Genomic DNA, 19,481 nt, shown 5'->3' on the forward strand with positions numbered 1-19,481 from the left:
TTGCCTTGCAAAAGGATGCTAAGTGAGAGCGCCAGGGGTCAAGGAAAGGAGAACCGCTTGTCCTCTCAGGCCACCTGAGGGATGTAGACTGGAGCGCGGGATGAAAATCTTTGGGGTAGGAGGAACGGTTATACCTCAGAGATTTTGGAGGAGGGATCTTGATAATAAAGCCCAAGCAGGTTCTTTGTCCTCTCTTTCCCCCGCCACCTTGCCAAAAGGGCCCCGAGAGGTCTGCTTTCCATCTCCAAATTTGTGTTTTGTAGCAGTTTGTTTTGTATAAAGTCGGGTGGTGTCCCACGTGTAAGCTAGGACATCCAATCAAGAGGGAAAATGACGCATTACATCAGTAATCAAAAACTACCTCGACCATTACGAGGGAAATGACACAACACGGATATGACACCACGGGGAAGTCCTGAGTCTTAGACCTCCGCAACCACCAGGAGAGTCCAGCCTCCACAGTCCTTCCCAACGCCGCAGCCCTCCCCGCCCAGCCTTTTCCTTCCGTGTTGACTCTTCCGGGAGGGAAGGGAGGAAGAATCGGCCCGGGCCCCGCCCCCTGGGCGTGCCTCTACTCAGCACCGCGCAGCCTCACCAGAGTCGCTTTACGGCCGGGGCGAGGGTGGGCCCTGGCCTTGAGGCAGGAGGCCGAATTGAGGGGCGGGGAAAGAGGCCTTTTGCGGCAGGCCGTAAGTGACGACGTGGGCGGTGCGAGTGCAGCTGGAGGGCAGAGGAGGCGGGTTCGTGTTTCCCGGGCCGAACCGGGCTGTGGGGGGCGCGGGGCCTGGGCCGGGGCTGTAGCTAAAGGCCTGCGGTGACAGTATGGGTGAAGGGAAGTGGGGCGGGGGAGGCCTTGGGCCGCTTTGGCCTGTGGGGACGGCTGGGGGGCTGGCGGGCTGGAGTCCTGGGTCCAGGCCGGGGATCTGACCCTGGTTGGTGTTCCACTACCCTCCCCCACCCCGAACCCGCAGCGCGCCGGTCCTGTCCTCGCCATGAGGCCGCAGCAGGCCCCGGTGTCCGGGAAGGTATTCATTCAGCGAGACTACAGCAGTGGCACACGGTGCCAGTTCCAGACCAAGTTCCCCGCGGAGCTGGAGAACCGGGTACGTAGACTGACTCCCCGCACCTGCTCTGGGGCGAGGGAGGGCTCTTCAGGGACGGGAGGGAGTATGGGTCGACACCGGGCCCGCTGAGTGTCTCGCGGCTCTGGGGAGGGGCAGGCAAAGGAGCCTTGGTCAGAAGGGGCCACTAACACTAAGCAAGACATGGTGCTTGGAGGAGGACGAATAAGGCCAAGCCCCCGGTGTGATGACCGTGTAGAACTCTGTGGTGCCCATGCCGGGAGTCTGTACCCAGCCTGCCGTCTTCTTCCCGGCTGTCCCCTTCCACCTCCATCCCGGGTTATTGACAGCAGTGATGAGAAACTAATTCCTGAGGTTCCAAGCCACCTAACTCAGCACGTTGTAAGCTGCATCCTCCTCCCTAGCCAGGAAGAGTAATTATCATTCTCGTGACTGGCGTTTGTGACTATTGTGCTGGTCGCACTGCTCGGCACAAAGGGTTTATTTAAGTTGCTATGCCAGGCAGTGCAGACAGGCCTTCTCGGAACCTGAAAAACGCAGAGCATTAGATTGGCCTGGACATGGAAAGGTCTTAGAACAAGGCCTTAGAGCGGTCATTTCCAATTGCGATCACTGGGAACCACCTGTGTTTTGTTGACTTGCATATCAAAATTGGCATCAGGATATAGGTCCCTTAGGCAACCCTGCATACAGAAATGGAAGAATGGGCTGGCTGTGTTTCCTCCTCCTTCAGACTAAAGGGGGGAGGGGAGGAATATCATTGTATTGTATTTTAGAAGTGCAATGAAGTGAGCATGTGTGTGTGTGTGTTTTCTTGTACCTGCATGTGTTTACCCACCTGAAGAAAGATCTTTTGGTCTTGATCCATGTTACTCTACATTCTGTTTCCTTTTTAGAGATCAGTTTCTGGTTAGATGGGAGCAGGTTTTGTGCTGTTTTCACCTTGGTGAGGAGGGTGAGGGACTGAGGTGATTAGGTGCACTGTGGGTGTGGGAGTAAGAAATACTGGTCATGGGATAATTGGGTGTAGATGAGTCTGTACTAGAGAAATGTGTAGCAGTCCTTTAAAACCAGCTTGTAATAGGTAGGTGGTTTTACCTGATTGCCAACTTTGGAAAATCAGTGTATATCAATTGTAGTGTCCTTCAACATTTTACTGTGGTCAGGTTAGTGACCTAAGTATGTTTCTTTAAGTGCAAATGAAAGATCAGGTATGCTTTCTAAAGATGGTTTTTAGAGTAACTTGTCTGTGAAATGCCGTATAAATGCTGTAGTTTATGTCTCCATGTTGGGTTAACTCAGCTGGACACTGGGTGGCCATTTCCACCTTGGTTCGAAGAGGTAGAAATTGAGCAAGTTGCCTGTTGGCTAGAGCTACTGAATGTTATTTTTAAAATAATTTAACATCACAGTTAACATGTTTTACATGTTAGGGCTTGTGTGAAATGAAGCAGATGTTTTAGTTGTAAGCCTGTTATACTCTTACGCTATTTATGTACTTTTAAATCAGAGTGTAAACTATTTACCACACTAACTTGGATGTTACAAGACCCCTTTGTTTAAAGGTTTTAAAGTCAAACTTCCAGTGCATAACTGAGCCAAATACATGTAATCAGAATCAAACATTAGCCTTCCACTCTGTGTGTGGTAGAGCCTTTATTTTATAGTCAATACAGAAACACAATGTAGTCACAGATCCACTGATTCTTACAGGAAATTGATGTTTCTAAATTCTTTAGTCCTTTTATTTCTTTGACTTCAGATTATAGCCTAGAACTGCTTGTGACTCTGAGTACTATATGGAGTGTTATTTGGTGCTGTTCAATTGTGTCTTTGAGGGGTTTGGGTTTTGTTTTTTTTTTTTTTTCTTTTTTTAAATGTTTGGGTTAAAACACTAGTTTATACTTTAAACTGCTTAGGAGAGCTTTGATTTTTCTTTTAATGCTTGAAATCAAATTTAAATTACAGGTTTAAATTTTCCTTGCTTTGTTTGATGGAAAATTGAAAGGTTTCTGTCTTTGTTTCTACGACTTACCCTAGAAATTTACTAATTGCCCTGCCACTGGGGCTGATTTTCCTTTTGTGAGAACATCACACTTGGCAATTTAATAGAGGAAGAAACTAATATACAAATGTTTTGTGTTACTTTAAAGCATTAAACACACATACATTTGTACCCTTTAATCTGGGAGTAAGGACAAGTTCTGCCTATAACAAGTTTACTTTTTTTTTTTTTTTTTTAAGATTTTTATTTATTTGACAGAGAGAGATAGAGCGAGAGAGGGAACACAAGCAGGGGCAGTAGGAGAGGGAGAAGCAGACTTCTCACCAAGCAGGGAGCCGAATGTGGGGCTTGGTCCCAGCACCCTGGGATCATGACCTGGGCCGAAGGCAGAGGCCCAACGACTGAGCCACCCAGGCACCTCTAACAAGTTTACTTTTTCTGTTGCCTGTTAGAATGTAATGCTTGGATGCTTAAGTACTTTGTTGCCAGGACAGTTCCTGAAGAAAGCTTTATTCTCACTTTAGCCAAAATACAGACACATTGGGCACCCTTGGTAGGAGAGAAATGAGTGATCTATAATTGAAGCATTTTTTTCCCTTACATACCTTTAAAAATATGTGTCTATACCTAGTTGGTGGAAATTACCTTTGACTTGTTACCTTTGACTTATGATCACTTTAAGCTTCAGCTGCATGCTTCCTACCACATAGTTCAGGAAATAAAAGTTCTGGGAAAATGAGTCTGATTCCTATTTTCTCCTGATTTTCAATGCTTATTGTTTCAAATTTATATTTGGCTCCCACTTCACAAATCTCCCAGTTTTTGATGTAGCTTTGATATCAGTCTTCAAGTACCCAAAGGACAGCACTGACAAGTGTTCTTCATAGTGGAGTGAGAGAAAAATGCCCGCATTTGTTCTGTTGAGTCCTTTGCCTTTACTGCTGCCTAGCATGCTTTTTACCCTCTTTTCTTTTTTAGTAAACTGTCAAAGAAATTATTGACTTTTTAAATTTTTTATTAAACTTTTTAAAAAAAAATCCTTCACCTTGGATATTTTTTTAATAATCTATGATTTGCCTCCATCCTATAAAGCACTATAATCTTGGAATAACTTTTTTAAGAATTCATGTTTCTGGTATGGCTAGTAATTCTGATCTAAAAGGAAATAAAATGTCTCCTAGTTGGATCCCATGGTTTTGAATCACACTGTATCCAAAGAAATGTAAATAATTCATAGAACTTTTATCAGATCATAACATTTTAGGTAGATCAAATGTGCATTTTTTAAATTATTTAGACTTTTGTGGATTTGCCAATGTGACAAACTGAAGGTGTTAACTTGGCCATAACTAGTAAAGATAACAATTTGCTATAAATATTTGTTCATGAAGTGAACAAAGTCCATTTTCAGGGAATGAGAACTCTGACATAGATTCCCCAGATGACCATTCTGCAAGTGGTGGCTCAGCGCAGGAATGCTACCCTGACTTTTAGCCCATCTCCACCCACCCAACCCTTGTCAGAAACTCTGAATATTCTGGGAAATTAAAAGTAGCTCCTTTTGAAAAACAGGAGAGCTGCCACCACTTTAAAGCTCATATTAAAGTTTTTCATGCCATTGGCTCTTTGAGTCCTCAGTAGTTTCTCCATACAAAGGACAAAACAGTAATTACAACTGCCTCTAACTCAAAGGATTTTAACTGCTTAAAGGTGATGATCATTAATTGTTTTACATTTTTTTTAAGATTTTATGTATTTATTTGGCAGAGAGAGAGAGATCACAAGTAGGCGGGGGCGGGGGGGTGGTAGCAGGCTCCCTGCTGAGCAGAGAGCCTATGTGGAGATGTGGAGATGTGGAGCTCGATTCCAGAACCCTGGGACCATGACCTGAGCCAAAGGCAGAGGCTTAACCCACTGAGCCACACAGGCGCCCCAATTGTTATACATTTTTAAAAATTATATTCTTGGGTCTGTTTTGTCTCAAACTGTATATTGAAATTATTTGACTTTTTTCCCAGTCTGTTTCTATAGAAAGACTTAACAAAAGTGGGGTACCTGGGTGGCTCAGTGGGTTAAGCCTCTGACTCTTGATTTTGGCTCAGGTCATGATTTCAGGGTTGTGAGATTGAGTCCCATGTCAGGCTCCACACTGAGCATGAGCCTGCTTTAAGAGTCTCAAAAAAAAAAAAAGACTTCATAAAAGATAGAATTTATATATAAGGAGTTACTCCTTTCAGGAGCAAAGCAAATGTGTGAGAGAAGGCCTAGATTAAGGACAGATAAATTGTCTTTTTTTGCCAAGAATGACAGTGTTACATGAAATACTCCGCTAATGGATAAAAGTTGTAAGGTACAAGCTTTGAGGTTTGAAATCTACAAAGTTAGGAGAAAAAAAGTGAAAGCAGGAGATTAAAGTGAAGATGGATGACAGTGTTAGTGTAAATGTGAGATAGTGGTGTCACTGAATAGAAAGGTAATAGGAATGACTTGGTGTGAAGACCTGTGTGGTAGTTTGAGATTTTGTCTCTGTGAACTTTCAGTAGATTCCATGTTTAGGGACTTAATTTAAGATTACTTGCTCTTAAGAGCGAGAGAGGCAAACCAAGAAACAGACTCTGAGCTATAGAGAACAAAACGGGTGGTTACCAGAAGGGAGGTAGGTGGGGGGATCAGAGAGATGGGTGATGGGGATTAGGAGTGCCCTTGTAATGAGCATCAGGTGTTGTATGAAAGTGTTGAATTACTCTTTTGTGTACCTGAAACTAATATTACACTAATTGGAATTTAGATAAAAACTTTTAATAAGATTACCTGCTCTTTTGAGATAAAGAGACCATCTCCTTCCTTTTGTGCCCCCACCATATGCCTCCACCATAGTACTTTGTCAATTTATTATGTTTCTATGTTTACATACCTGTTCTGCTTTCATGACTGTCAACTCTTGGAGGACTAAGAGTGTCTTACTCATCTTTCTCTAAGCTGTCTTAACACCTATCTGATGGTAGGTGCTCAGAAAATGTTGATGTAAGTGAATGGAAAGTTGGAAGGATTATATAATTTTTTTTTTAAGATTGATTTATTTCAGAGAGAGAGCATACTCACGAGCAGGGGCCAGGGTGGGAGGGCGGTGGCAGAGGGATAGAGAGAGAAAGAGAGACTCTCCAACAAACTCCCTACTGAGCACAAGAGCCCAACATGGAGTTCGATCCCATAACCCATGAGATAATGACCTGAGCCAGAACCAAGAGTCGGACACACAGTCAGCTGAGCCACCCAGGTACCCCAGGGTTGTATCATTTTATGAAGTTACTTGATACTCAGTATAGAGAATAAAGAGATACTGTCTTGAGTCTTGAAGTTATCCAGTGTCCATAAGAGAGATAAGATTAAACAAAGACTAAGCAGTTTTAGTAACATAGATCCCCATTTCATCACCTAAAATGTTTGCCAACTAGTGGATAAGAATGTTGACAAAATAGCAGAACAAATTAGTGATAGCAAGCATTAGTGAGTAGTTGATCTTTTTTTTCCAAAACTTATTTTTAAATTCTTTTTTCCATACAGATTGATAGACAGCAGTTTGAAGAAACAGTTCGAACTCTGAATAACCTGTATGCAGAAGCAGAGAAGCTTGGAGGCCAATCCTATCTTGAAGGCTGTTTGGCTTGTTTAACAGCATACACCATCTTCTTATGCATGGAAACTCATTATGAGAAGGTAAGGCTACCTTTGTTTTCACGAAATCTCTTAAAATCATTAAAAAAAGGTGAGTTGTTGACATGTTTACATGATGACAGTTGCCATTAAACTTAAAGGAGCATGTATAGTAATAATAATTCAAATTTTGTTGTTGCTCCTGTGTCTAGAGCACATAGTAAAGAATCCTGAGTCTTTCAGAAATTGGTCAAAATTGATCAGTCAACATGAAGTTGACATACCAGTGTTCAAATTGGCTTACACTTAAGAAGACTGTGGAAAATCTATATTCTCATTCTGTGTAGCTTTCTGAGAATCCTCTTGTTTTCCCAAGTCTCTGTCTTCAGTTTTATCCTGCGACCTGAGTTCTTATATTCTCTTTCCATCTGCCTGCTGGATCTGGTGTTGCCGGCTTCTCAGCTTCGGTGTCCAAAAGGCAAACCTCGCACCTCCCCATTTTGTGTAATAGCACCCTGCCTTTTTCAGTACCATCTTAAGGTGTGGAGGATGAAGAAATTATCAGTTGTCAAAGCTGAAATATCTTCCATTTTCTCATTCATTAACTTTTCATGATTTCCTCTGCCACTGTTCTAATATGTGCCCTTATTACCTGTCTCTCAGACTATTTGAAATAGTCTGACAAGTTTCATTTCTTCCATTCTCTTATTTTTCCAAACCATCTGCTGCTGCCTTCATAAATCACTATGTAAGTGGGGTGGCTCAGTCAGTTGAGCCTCCAGCTCTTGATTTCGGCTCAGGTCATGATCTCGGGGTCCTGGGATTGAGCCCTGTGTCGGGCTCTGCACTCAGCAGACAGTCTGCTTGAGATTCTCTCTCTCTCTCCTGCTGTGCCTCTCTCTCCACTCGCATGCACTCAAAAAAAAGCAAAAATCACTGCATTACTTCCTCTAGTACTCTTACAAAGTCAGAGGCCTTCCCTGGCTTCTCATTTACTAACAATGAATAAAGTCCAAGCCCTTTCTCCAAGTGACCTCCAACTTATCTTTCCAGCTTTGTCTCCCACCCCTTCTTTACTTTATCTTTCAGCCAGATTCATTCTCTTGCCAGGCAACCTCTGAGGTTTTCCTCCACCTATAGTGCCATTCTTCCCCCATTCAGATCTCCCCAGTCCATTAGATCCTCCTGTCATCTCACTTTTCCTTATTCTTCAAATCAGAATTCTTTCTCACGTTTGTATCCCCACAATATTTTGTTTATGTCTCTTTTCCTGGCACTTAACCTGTCTTGATTTTGGAATGTAACAGTTTACATTCTCATTTGCCCTTCAAGGATGTATTTTTCTTGGGTCAGGGACAGTGCTTTAACCATTTCGTGTCCCTTTTCATGCCCACCACCATGCCCTGAGATGTTTTAGGCACTCACTGAATGCGTTTTGAAGGAATTTAAGTTAATCACAGTAAACCCCTAATATATCATTTAACTTTGAGCATGTTTAGCAACTAAAATGTTATAAGGATATCTGTATTACAGATTATACCTCACCTAATAGAAGTGTCCCTGTGATTGTCATGGACTCTATATAGTGGAAAGCAAATACAGTTGCAGCTGAAGTATTTTTGAGAGTCACTGGCTAAAAATACTGCCATATGCTTCATTAGCATCCTGACATGAACTGTCTTAGTGTTACTAAAAGGGTATATTTAAATAACTAAATTAGTAGTTAATATATATTTTTCCATATCATACAGAGAAGCAGCTAACTTTCATTCCTGTTCAACATTCAAAAATCAGAAGTTTTAAAGGATCAGTATCAGCTTTCAGTCTGCAGCTTCTCTTTAATAGTACATTCGCTGAGTGAAGGGACAGGGGATTCATTCATTTGGTAAATATTTATTGAAAGCCTACAATGTGCTAAACAGTGTGCCGGGGATGTAGTAGAATAGGGCAAACATGATTGCTGACCTTGTGATATTTATAATTTAGTGGTAATGACTGATGCAAAGGAAACGAAACCAACTAAATTATAAATGGTGATAAGCATCTTGAAGAAAACAAACTTTCCTGTGATAGAAAATATTAGGAGAGACCTAATTTAGATTGTGTGGTCAGAAAAGGCCTCTGAAGTGGTAACCTATAAGTGGCTACATGAAGAATGCAAATCCTGGGACCATTCAGGTAGAGAGATTAGTGTTTGCTAAGGTCCAGAGAGCGTGATGGGTCCAGGGAACTGTAAGAAGGCCAGTGCGGAAGGAGAGGAGAGAGGGGCCATAGCGAATTTGGAGAGGTTAGGAGGAGCTGTAGCATGTAGGAGTGTGTAGTCCATAGAAGGATGTTCGGATTTTATTTTCAGTGCAGCGGGGAAACTACTCAAAGATTTTAAGTGGAAGAGTGATATGATCAGATATTCATTTTAAAGCAATCTCTTTAGGGGGGAAAAAAAGTATGAAAGTGGAAGTAGGGAACCCAGGTAGGATGCTCCATGGAAATCCAGGCGAGAGATGATGAGTGCTTGGACAGGGAATGGAGCAGTAGAGATGGAAGGAGGTGAACAAATTCAAGGACTACGGTGATAGTGGAACCAAGATTTGACGAGGAACTGAATGTAGGAGGGGGTCAGGCTGAATTCATATGGCTGGAAAGTAGTCCATGGGGGAATGTTCATTTAAAGAAGTGTAGGACATGACCAATTTAAGGTAGAATTACAACTTCTAGAGAATTTTGTTCATGCTTAGTGGAGTATTAGACAGTTGAGTTGTCATTTCACTATAGCTTTTACATTTGTTGATAAAATTTTAATTAACTTTTATTTATCCATTTGCATTTGCTGAAATAGATAGATACCTCCTTCTAATGTCAGTTGTAAAAAGAAATTGGTAATTGGGTGCTAGCCAAGTCAGTTACATTAATTATGGGATCATGGACAAATTAATCTCTCTAAGCCTGAGCTCTCAACTGTAAAATGGGTGTTAGAATTAATGTATTTCCTCACATATGGTAAATGTATAATAGTGTTCTCTTAAGATGAATTTAAAAATTAAGTTAGTGTATATACATATATATGTGTGTATATATACACATATATGTGTGTGTGTGTGTGTGTGTGTGTGTGTATATATATATATGTTTTCTAGGCATAAGTAATCTTTTTTAGCAGTTGCTAACTTAATTTAGCTGCTTAAAACATTTAGCAGCTTTTAATTAAAATCCCTTTAACTATGGGGGCACCTGGCTAGCTCATTTCGTAGAGCATATGCAGCTTGTGATACCGGAGTTTTAAGTTCAAGCCCCACCTTGGGTGTGGAGCCTACAGCTCCAAATAAATATCCCTTTGATTATTAATCTTGAAGTTCTCTGTATCAGGAATAGAGTGGAAATTGGTCCTAATATATGTTTTACCTTGGATTCACAGGCGATATAGAAGGTACTACTTTGTAAGTCTAATCAAGGTTTCTTTCTTTATACGGAATATTGTAAAGCAAGTAAAGACCAAATAAAATTAGGGTCGCCTGGACGGCTCAGTTTGTTAAGCATCTGCCTTTGGTTCAGGTCATGATCTCGGGGTCCTGGGATCGAGCTCACATTGGGCTCCTTGCTCAGTGGGGAGCCTGCTACTCCCTCTCCTCCCCAGCCTCACTCATGTACTCTTGCTCTGCTCTCTCTCAGATAATAAATAAAATCTTTAAAAAAAAAAAAAAGGGGACCAAATAAAATTAGTCAAGAAACCAAAATTTAAGGTGTGGCCACATTTTTTGAAGTGGGTGATTTTATTTTAGAAACTGGACATAAGTAACTAGATGATGCCAAATGAATAACTGGAATGGTGCTAATTAAGACTTACACTTTTAAAAGAAAATAGTAAATGTATATTTGTAGTTTTGATACAGTGATACTAGAACACAGCTGCCCTCCTAATCTCCAGTTTGTCCCTTCAGAATTTCTGTACTATTATTTTCCACTTTATGAAAGGACAGGATTGGGTCAGTTAGTCTGTATTGTTCTAAACACTAAAATTTTTAGTCTACAAATAGTAAGCCAAATATAATAGTGCTTACACTTTGTCATGTGAGTTAAATTTTTTGAAATTGTAAATAAGCCTTTTAAAACTCACTAGAACAATCATGCTTTTTTTTCCTATAATGTGCTGTTTATTGATTTAAAATGAAGATAAAGACTTCAGTGTTATTTCTCTATTGTTGCTGCCCATTATAATTAGGGAACAAATGGGTCTGTAGAAGCTTCTCCTCTCAGTAGCTGTCTGCCTTTTTCATAACATCCCTTCTGCTTATATGCTATAATCTGTAAAAGGAATAAATTGGAAGCAACCTAGTTATTTCTGAAAGTACTAAGATCCTGCTGTTCTCACTTAGCTTCACTTAGGATATTTTTTCTTGAATGTCTGTATTTTTTCTTGAGGGTCTCTCCAGTTTAATATTCTCAAGGAGGATAATAGTCTTTATGGAGGTTTGATTGTATTTAGCTTTGTAAATATTATAGAGATTGAGGTTTTATTGAGGGTATAAGGATAACAGATAATTTTGTTGAGTACTATAGTTTGTTTTGACATTGATTTACCAAAAATAATAAACTATGGCTAAAATGTCAACATAAAGTTTCTTGGGAGTAAGAACGTTACTTTATCCTGCCTGGGATGCAGTATGAGTTTACTCATGTTAATGCTTTTTTGTTGCTAAAGAGACTAAGAGTTTAAGAGCATCTTGTTTAAGACAGTCCTGCCTTCACCAGAGTGGTTTAAGAGGATTTGGAGCTTATGCAAAAAGAAACATTGTTTTCTTTCTGAACTGATACCTAAGTGCACATGAATGTTATTAATGTTTAAATAAAAACCTTGCACAACAGAGTTACCCTTGAATCAAATAAAGGCATGCTGTTTCTTTGCTGGTAACCTGTACCCAAGGAGAGAGGAGGAAAAGCTGTTCTGAAGGAATCCTTTCTTTGAAACCAGCCACGCAAGCACTTTTCTGACTGTACCCTGTAGTGGAAATGAATGGGAGTAAGGGTAGACCAACTCTCCAATTTCCAGTTCTGGCAGGTGAGCTGAGGAAGAAATTGGAGAGAAGATTGAGGGTCCTGAGTTGGGCACCTTTATGGGCTACTTCCTTCTATTCGTTATTTTAGCATGATTGACAAACTGATAGAAAGATAGTGCTTAAGATTTCTTTTTTTGCCTATAAAAGACCAAACATCACTCAAGTTCTTTGGGAGTTGAAAATAGGAGAATGATACTTGTATTATTACTTCAGATAATTAGATGAAAAAAAAAGTTTTCTTTAGAATTGGTATTCTTAATTCACTACCTGAAGAACCCTGCAGATTGCTCTTTTAATAACACCATGCTCTTTTAGAACATGAAATTTAGTATTCCCAAAGATGCAACTTGAATAAACTTACTTAAATTTTCTTTTCCTTCAATAAGATTTGTTATGCAAACTTAGTGTTTTAAATTCTAAATCAGCTTATACTACAGCACCTAAATTGTAGCATCCTAATTTTGTTAGTTTGCCCTGGTACATTATAGACCCATACTTAATTTGTTTCTTAATCTCTAACTTTATCCTCATACAGTTCTTTTTTTCCCTTATGTCGTGATCACATTTATCCAAGATTTCAGCATATGCTGATAGTATGAATCTAAGAAAATGTATAGTAATTAAAGAACTGGATCAAAGCCTTTTTGAACATTAGAGCCAAAAAAGGGTTATGATGACTTTGAATCTGAAATAAAACATGTAACTCTTTGATTTTGTGTATAGCTATTAAGATTTATTTTCTTCTACCTTATCTGTCTCAGAATTGCCCTTATTAAAGCTAGAGATTTGGCAATTTCCAGAAGTTCCTTTGTATCCTATCTGGCTTTTGTCTGCATTTGCTTTGACTTTTACAACCTTAATTCTAAACTTATAAACCAAAGTTCCCATCAAGGACACAAGAGCAGACTACAGAGTAGCATTACATGCAGTGGTGGAAAGGATATAAGACGCTTGTCCTCAGAAACTCCATAGCAGCTGTCACATGCTTTACAAAGGAAATAAACTTCTAAGTTTTAAACTAATTGGGCTATCTCTTGTTAATGGGCCAACTTTGTATCATTACTTAAAATTGATGAAAACATTCAAAGGAGAGAAGCAGCCGTTCTTAAGTGTTAAAGGGAACGCCCAAGAAGTACCTTGGTGTCACAATAACAACACTTGATGAGTGGGAAAGAGAAAAGTACCACCAACTTTTGTGTATATAATCACCTACTTATTTCTCTATATCCAGGATTGAGACGACAGCAGGTTAGAAGGAGGGGCTGGCGCTCATGATTTTGTACGCACTGGTACTTAACGCCGCATTGAAGATTGTGTGACTTGCAGAGTCCATCAGGCTGTGCCATATGTTGTACACAACCTGTGTGTGCCAAATACTCACAGCTGTGTCCCTTCATGCAAATATCCATTTCTTGTTTTATTTATTTATTTTTTTAAATATTTATTTATTTGACAGAGAGATCACAAGTAGGCAGAGAGGCAGGCGGGGGGGGGGGGGAGCAGGCCCCCTGCTGAGCAGAGAGGCCGATGCGGGGCTCGATCCCAGGACCCCGAGATCATGACCCGAGCCGAAGGCAGAGGCTCAACCCACTGAGCCACCCAGGTGCCCCCCATTTCTTGTTTTAAAAGCTAATTCCACTGCCTGAGTATTTTGAGATCCAGCTAATACTTAATGGGAAGTCTGATGACATTTGTTAAAAGCTATGGTATTTCCTTCCATCAGGTTCTGAAGAAAGTGTCCAAATACATTCAAGAGCAGAATGAGAAGATATATGCTCCCCAAGGCCTCCTCCTGACAGATCCCATTGAGAGAGGACTTCGAGTTGTATCTTTTTTTGTCCAGATCATAAAGTCTAAATATCTATAAAAAGAAAATTTTGACAGTACTATTTGGGATCAACTAGAGAGAATTTAGGTCCCTTCTCTTGTATTTGCCCTAGGAACCTTCTCTGAATTGCTTACCCTCCTTAATCCTCCCGTCTCCAACATTTTTCTTAAAGCACGTCTCCTTCCTTTGTGCAGGTCTCCGGATTTTTTAATATTCTGGTTACCTTCTTTCCTGGTGGTTCTGAGGGCATCTTGTAGTAATAATGGGGGTGGCATGAGTAATGCATTTCAGCTGCAGAAACTCTGAACCTAAAGCTTCTTTGAAATGCATAAACTCATAATGTGTGGTGAGACTTGTCATCCAAATGAATTGCAGTTCCATGGGTTCATTGGACTAGTTGAAATCAGTTACAGCTGCCAGATGTATAATTTCATTACCTTTGACATACTGTGCATATTTTTAGAGGCAGTAAGCTTTGAAACTCACTAAGTGAATTTGGTAAATAAAATTGCAAAGAAACTAATTTAGCTTGATAACTGGAATCATGAGTAAAATAAATTTTTTTAAAAACCGAGGTCAGATAATCCCAGGCCTTCCGGCTGATAATAATTTCAACAGTTTTATTATACTCTGTGGCAGTGGTTCTTAAACTCTTAAGAGGTCATGAACCTTCTCCCAAGAAAAAGTTTGCAGATAACTACAGGGCATTTTGAACCCCTGAATTCATTACCTTCTTCAGTTCTCAGCTAAGAACCCCCTAGTTCTACAATATAGCATCTTTTTTCAGAATTCTTTTTCCCAAAAAATAAACGTTTGGGGGCGGTGGGTGGGGGTGGGGAATTACATGTAGAGTACTACAGGCAGTTAGATTTCTTAAAGTTTTTTGCAAGTTGGAGAAAGCATCACGTCTAACTTAAGTAGGAGAAATTACTAATAATTCAAAAATGAGCGAAGGAAATTGAAAGCAAAGTCTGCGCAGATCATTCACATCATCTTTCCGCAGTCCCCTTTTATACATTCCGTTCTCCAGTGTGTTTTTTTAACAGCTATGCTGTTTAGATTGAAATCACCATTTATGAAGACAGAGGCATGAGCAGTGGAAGATAAACCATAGAATTAAAGGTAAAAAATTATATGATTTATGTGCAGTTTTTGTCATTTGTAGCATGAGTGAGTTTTCTTCCCTGCATGGCAAATAAATGATTAGATAATGACATATTCTGTGTATTGGCTTGAGATTTAAAATGTATATTTAACATAAAGTTCTATTTGGTGATCTAGAATTTAATCCTGATTTTCCCCCTCTGTATTGTTTTCAGACTGGTTTTATTATTACTTTGTTTTGCTGGGTGTTTTTTTAGGGGAGGGGGTCTTGTTTTAATATTCGAAACAATCCTAGACATTTTGCATATAAAAATCATTTTCGCTATTGCCCTGCCTGTATGATGAATGGCTTTAATAACCAAAGAAACATTTCAGAGTGGAGGGGAGATTCTGACTATTTCTTTTATTTAAGTGACTTCATTGCCCTATAGAAGAAAATTTACCCTGGTGGTTAAAACCATAAATTTAATTCTTTTGTTTAGAACATTTATGTTCTTCTGTATCCATATAATGACCTTGAAGAAATGAGAAACAAATCAGTTAATACTGGTAGGAGTGTAGATGCAGAATCATGTGGAAGCCATAGTCCATTAGTACAGCCTTCTAAGTAACAGAAAATCATACTGCACCATTTCTGCCAGTTCCAATCATTTATACTTTTTACAGAGAGTGTTCTGCTGCTGTACTTTCCTAATTGACTGTTTGCAGGTGTTTGTCACTAACAGGGAGCACAGAAACAGATCCAGACCTGCTCCTCCTTCCAAGGGCAACAGTAATAATAACTGCCGTTTCGAGGGCACCTGCTCTGTGCCAGGTGTTCTGCGAATGGTATGTCTCCTTACAAAAAGTGTGCCGAGTATTTCCTCCATTTTAGAGATGAGCAAACCGAGGTACAAATAGATGGAGCAGTGTTCTCAGAGTCATTCAGTTTAACACAGTTTGGGATATGAACCCAAATTTGGTGAACCATAAAACCCCTGTTTTGGTTTTTTTTTTAAGATTTTATTTATTTGACAGAGAGAGAGAGATCACAAGTAGGCAGAGAGGCAGGCAGAGAGAGGAGGAAGCAGGCTCAGTGCTGAGCAGAGAGCCCGATGCGGGGCTCGATCCCAGGACCCTGAGATCATGACCTGAGCCGAAGGCAGAGGCTCAACCCACTGAGCCACCCAGGCGCCCCAAAACCCCTGTTTTTACACCATATCTCCTATAAGTACTTGCAGCAGAAGAAACATAGGGAGAGGGGAGAGTTCATCAGATTATTCTAAGAGTTTACCCTCCCCTTTTCTTTTTCAAGACTTTCTTAAAAGATACATTTTGTCTTCCCCTGTACAATTTATCAGATCCTATAAACCAACCAACATTCCAAAGCTGCCGTCTTTTAGCACTAGTAAAAGTGGCACCTGAATTCTTTGACTTTGAAAGCCAAAATCTAAATAATGACATCCTCTGCCATGTGTTTCCTTTCTTTAAAAAGGTCTTGTTTGGGAACACTTAGTGTTACTTGCTCATAGACTTTGTCGTGTACAGTTTCCAAACTGACACTTCTCAGTGGAGCAACCAGGAACCTTAATGTGTGGTTTTTGTTATGTGCTATTGGAATAAGTTTGTTTTATCGATTGCAGCTGCCTTGACTTGGCACAACCCATTTGTCATGACTCATTCTGCAGCTATTATTGCTAAATGTAATGTTTTTCTGGGGTGGTGTGGGGTTTTGAGCAATTACACACCAGAGACTAAACTATCAATAGCCAGGCAACTGTGAAATTTTGAAATGGGAAAGATTTACATTAGGAACTTCTGGATAGTTTCATGAATGCAAATATTTCTGTTCAGTTTAGAGCTGCATGTTCCTCAGGCCCAGGATCTAGTATGGGCGGAGGTCTTGGTGGAGGGGGAGATACTGTAAGAATAATTAATTCAGTTCTGTGGTTTTTCTTAAGTCTCTAAGGTTTCTGTGCAGGTTGAAGAATTACACGAGAGTTAATGATTTAGCCAAAAAACAAACAAATCATGGAGATGGCCTTTATTAAAGAGGTTTAAAATCACTCTATTAAAGACTGATAGAGTTTTCTCTTTGAATTGTCTTTATTTAAAAATTGGAACATAATCATTACTTGGTCACAATAAATGAGCACTGATAAAAATAGCTAACTTTTGTGGGTGCTCATTCTGCACCTGCACTGTTCTCAATGCCTAGTACTGATCATCACAGCGGCCCTACAAGGTACGTACTATTATTCCAGTTTTCTCAGATGAGGAGAGTCAGGCGCAGAGAACCCAAGTTACTTGTCTAAGACCGAAGACTAGTAGGTAGCAGCCAAGGTGGCCTGGCCCCAGACTCACTGCTTCAGCGCGCGCTGTGCTGCCTGCCTCTTGTAACAGGATTGTTCAGAGACTGAAATATCCAGGGCTTGTGTTTCTAGACTGTTGAGCTATGTGGTTGCTTAGTCAATTAGTACAGATCCAAGTATTCTGTTAGAACTGAGGAGCCCCTGTGAGCTGGTGTAGGGGAGATGTTGTAGAGGTTATTTTAGCATCCCTTTCTAAAACTTCTACTTTTCGCATCTGACTGCAGATCCCACCTCCAGCTGGGACCCTCATCTATCCACTGGCCGATCGCAGAGTGTCCCCTACCTCCTCTCCAGAGCATCATTCCTTTGTATCTGCTGCCAGAGCCACGGTGCCATTTACTCCAAGGACTAACTTTCTAAGATTCCACACCTGGAGTGACCTCTAGTCGCTCAGCATCCACTTTGTGTCTCCAAATTGTGTAGGACTCTGTAATCTTCTGATTAGTTTCTGAGAAAACACAATGAAGCATTTCACTTTTTTTATTCAAAGCCATTAATAAAATAGGCCGTTGGTTAGCCCAACACAAAGTTTCTTTCTTATCTGCCACCAGTACCAGTGGTTCTCTTCATTCCAGGGGTCAGCTTCCCAGGTGGCTCTCGACTTCCAGTCACATCTCAGCCAGTGTTCAGTCTTATTTCCCTCAAATTCATAAAATGCTTTTCTCCAGGATTTTGGTGAAAGGTAGGCTGTGTCTGTGGTTTTGCTAATGCATCTCCCAGATTTCAAAGAACTACCAGTTTTGCCATGACTAAAATCTTAAAGATCTGTTTCTGCTGTTCAGTTTCTTAAACTGAAACTCATTGGAAAAATAATGTATGATGTTATTTGTTTTATGATAGTAATTATTCCTAATTAAAGCAGTATTTAATGCAATTTCCAGTTATTTTTCTTTGGAGAATTTTGTTATTATTGCATTACCTTGAATGTTGGGAAGATGTAGTATGTGTTGCGTGTTCCTTACAAAAATAAGTAAGCACAATAAAGTGGATGCTAAACCATCAAACATAAATGTCCCTGCTGTGTCCCTGAATGTGTAATAAGCAAGTATAATAAATATTTTAATTATAGTTTTGTTATGAATATAACTTATGAGAAAAGAAATTTGATAGGAATAATACTGTATATTGCTAATTTTTAACTGTCCCTACTGGCAAACCTTATGATTCATAGACTTTCCTCATATACAGTATTCAGTGCACAGAAATCTTATGATTGGTTCAAATACAGTAAGTCAAATGATTTCCAACTAAAACTCTCAAGTCTGAGTCAGTGTTTCAAGTTCTTTTGGCTGTATGTTCTTAGTATCGGGGTTTCTTATGCCCTTCCTTCATCTTTGGGGTTTGAGAGCACTGTTTTTGGGAGAAAGTTCAGAAATATATTAGGAGAGAATGAAACAATTAAAAGTTTTACTTTCAGAGATACTGTAGGTGCTAATACTGGATTTAATCTTTCAGATTTAGTTTCTTTTATGGATCTGTTAGTTATTCAGTAAATCTCATCAGTCTGTGTAATATTTTAATTGTATGAAATTCCTTTGTTACTTTAGAGCCTGTAATAGTGTGTCTGTCTGCCTTTTAAACCTGTTGCAATAACTTTGCTGAAATAAGAACACATTAGTAAAACTTTTCTTAAACAAATTGTCTCTGTGTCATATCTGGTGTGGTTTGGTAAAGTGATACGGCATTAAATTTCGCAGATAAACAATACTACTAGAATCGGTGCAGCTTAATGTTTTCCAGCAAGCATCTTACAGTCATCACACTTTTCCACTTTTTACATGCTTTATCTCCTAAGAGACAGATATGTTAGCTAAATAGATAAAAACAAAGAAATCATCCCTTAGAGTCAAAAATGTATTCAATTAAAGAAATAAAAAGATGTTTCATTAAAAATAAACTATCAGTTATTGTTACTATCTTGGATCATCTGATGACTTTTTTAAGATGAAATGCATTAGTAGAGAATAACTGCTTATAAAATACAGTCCATATTCTGACTTTCATGAGATTATTTTTCTTTATAAAAGTCAACTTCTTTTTCCTACCCAATTACACTAACAGGAAATGGTACTCATAAAGAAGGCCATAAGATCCTGCCTGGCTCCTACCATAAAGTCATGGTTTTGCAAGAGTAACATGCTTTATTTTTCACTTTGTTGTTTAAGTCCATATAAGGGAGGTCAGAGTATTAGTGCTATGTATGATTTATATACAATGATCTCCCCTTCCCCTTGCCATACGTCTCCTTCCCCATCCTAATCCTTCTAATTCCATGAGGGCAGAGGTGGTTTCTAGTTACCCTTGCATTTGTCCCTAACTCATAAGCATCATCATGCAGGGGGATACACCTACTCAATACGCATATTTGCTAAGTGAATAAGATACAGGCTGACGGGTAATTAGCCC

The 19,481-nt window shown here is 39.7% G+C and overlaps 1 protein-coding gene across 4 annotated transcripts; it reads left to right on the forward strand.

Annotated features, from left to right (window-relative positions):
* The first annotated feature begins 270 nt into the window (after positions 1-270).
* Positions 271-18,713, forward strand: GOLGA7 (golgin A7). Of its 4 annotated transcripts, none has more exons than XM_047717171.1 (6): positions 271-408; positions 972-1,103; positions 6,652-6,804; positions 13,516-13,617; positions 14,675-14,742; positions 17,300-18,713. In XM_047717171.1, the coding sequence occupies exons 1-5, from the start codon at positions 397-399 to the stop codon at positions 14,711-14,713; spliced, it is 438 nt and encodes a 145-aa protein (XP_047573127.1). In that variant the 5' UTR covers positions 271-396; the 3' UTR covers positions 14,714-14,742; positions 17,300-18,713. The 4 variants fall into 4 exon arrangements, with proteins under 4 accessions (XP_047573127.1, XP_047573126.1, XP_047573129.1 ...); XM_047717170.1 differs by having other exon boundaries at positions 278-408; positions 14,680-14,742; XM_047717173.1 differs by lacking the exon at positions 271-408 and adding an exon at positions 607-740 and having other exon boundaries at positions 14,680-14,742.
* The last annotated feature ends 768 nt before the right edge of the window (positions 18,714-19,481 follow it).

The sequence above is a fragment of the Lutra lutra genome, chromosome 2 (assembly GCF_902655055.1).
Source record: "Lutra lutra chromosome 2, mLutLut1.2, whole genome shotgun sequence".
Taxonomy (NCBI): Eukaryota; Metazoa; Chordata; class Mammalia; order Carnivora; family Mustelidae; genus Lutra; species Lutra lutra.

Bases quoted from the DNA above. Each gene is read 5' to 3' on its own strand.
- GOLGA7 (XM_047717170.1), top strand. The intron at 1,104-6,651 runs GTACGTAGACTG...TTTTCCATACAG, and splicing joins CCGCGGAGCTGGAGAACCGG to ATTGATAGACAGCAGTTTGA. The intron at 6,805-13,515 runs GTAAGGCTACCT...TCCTTCCATCAG, and splicing joins TGGAAACTCATTATGAGAAG to GTTCTGAAGAAAGTGTCCAA.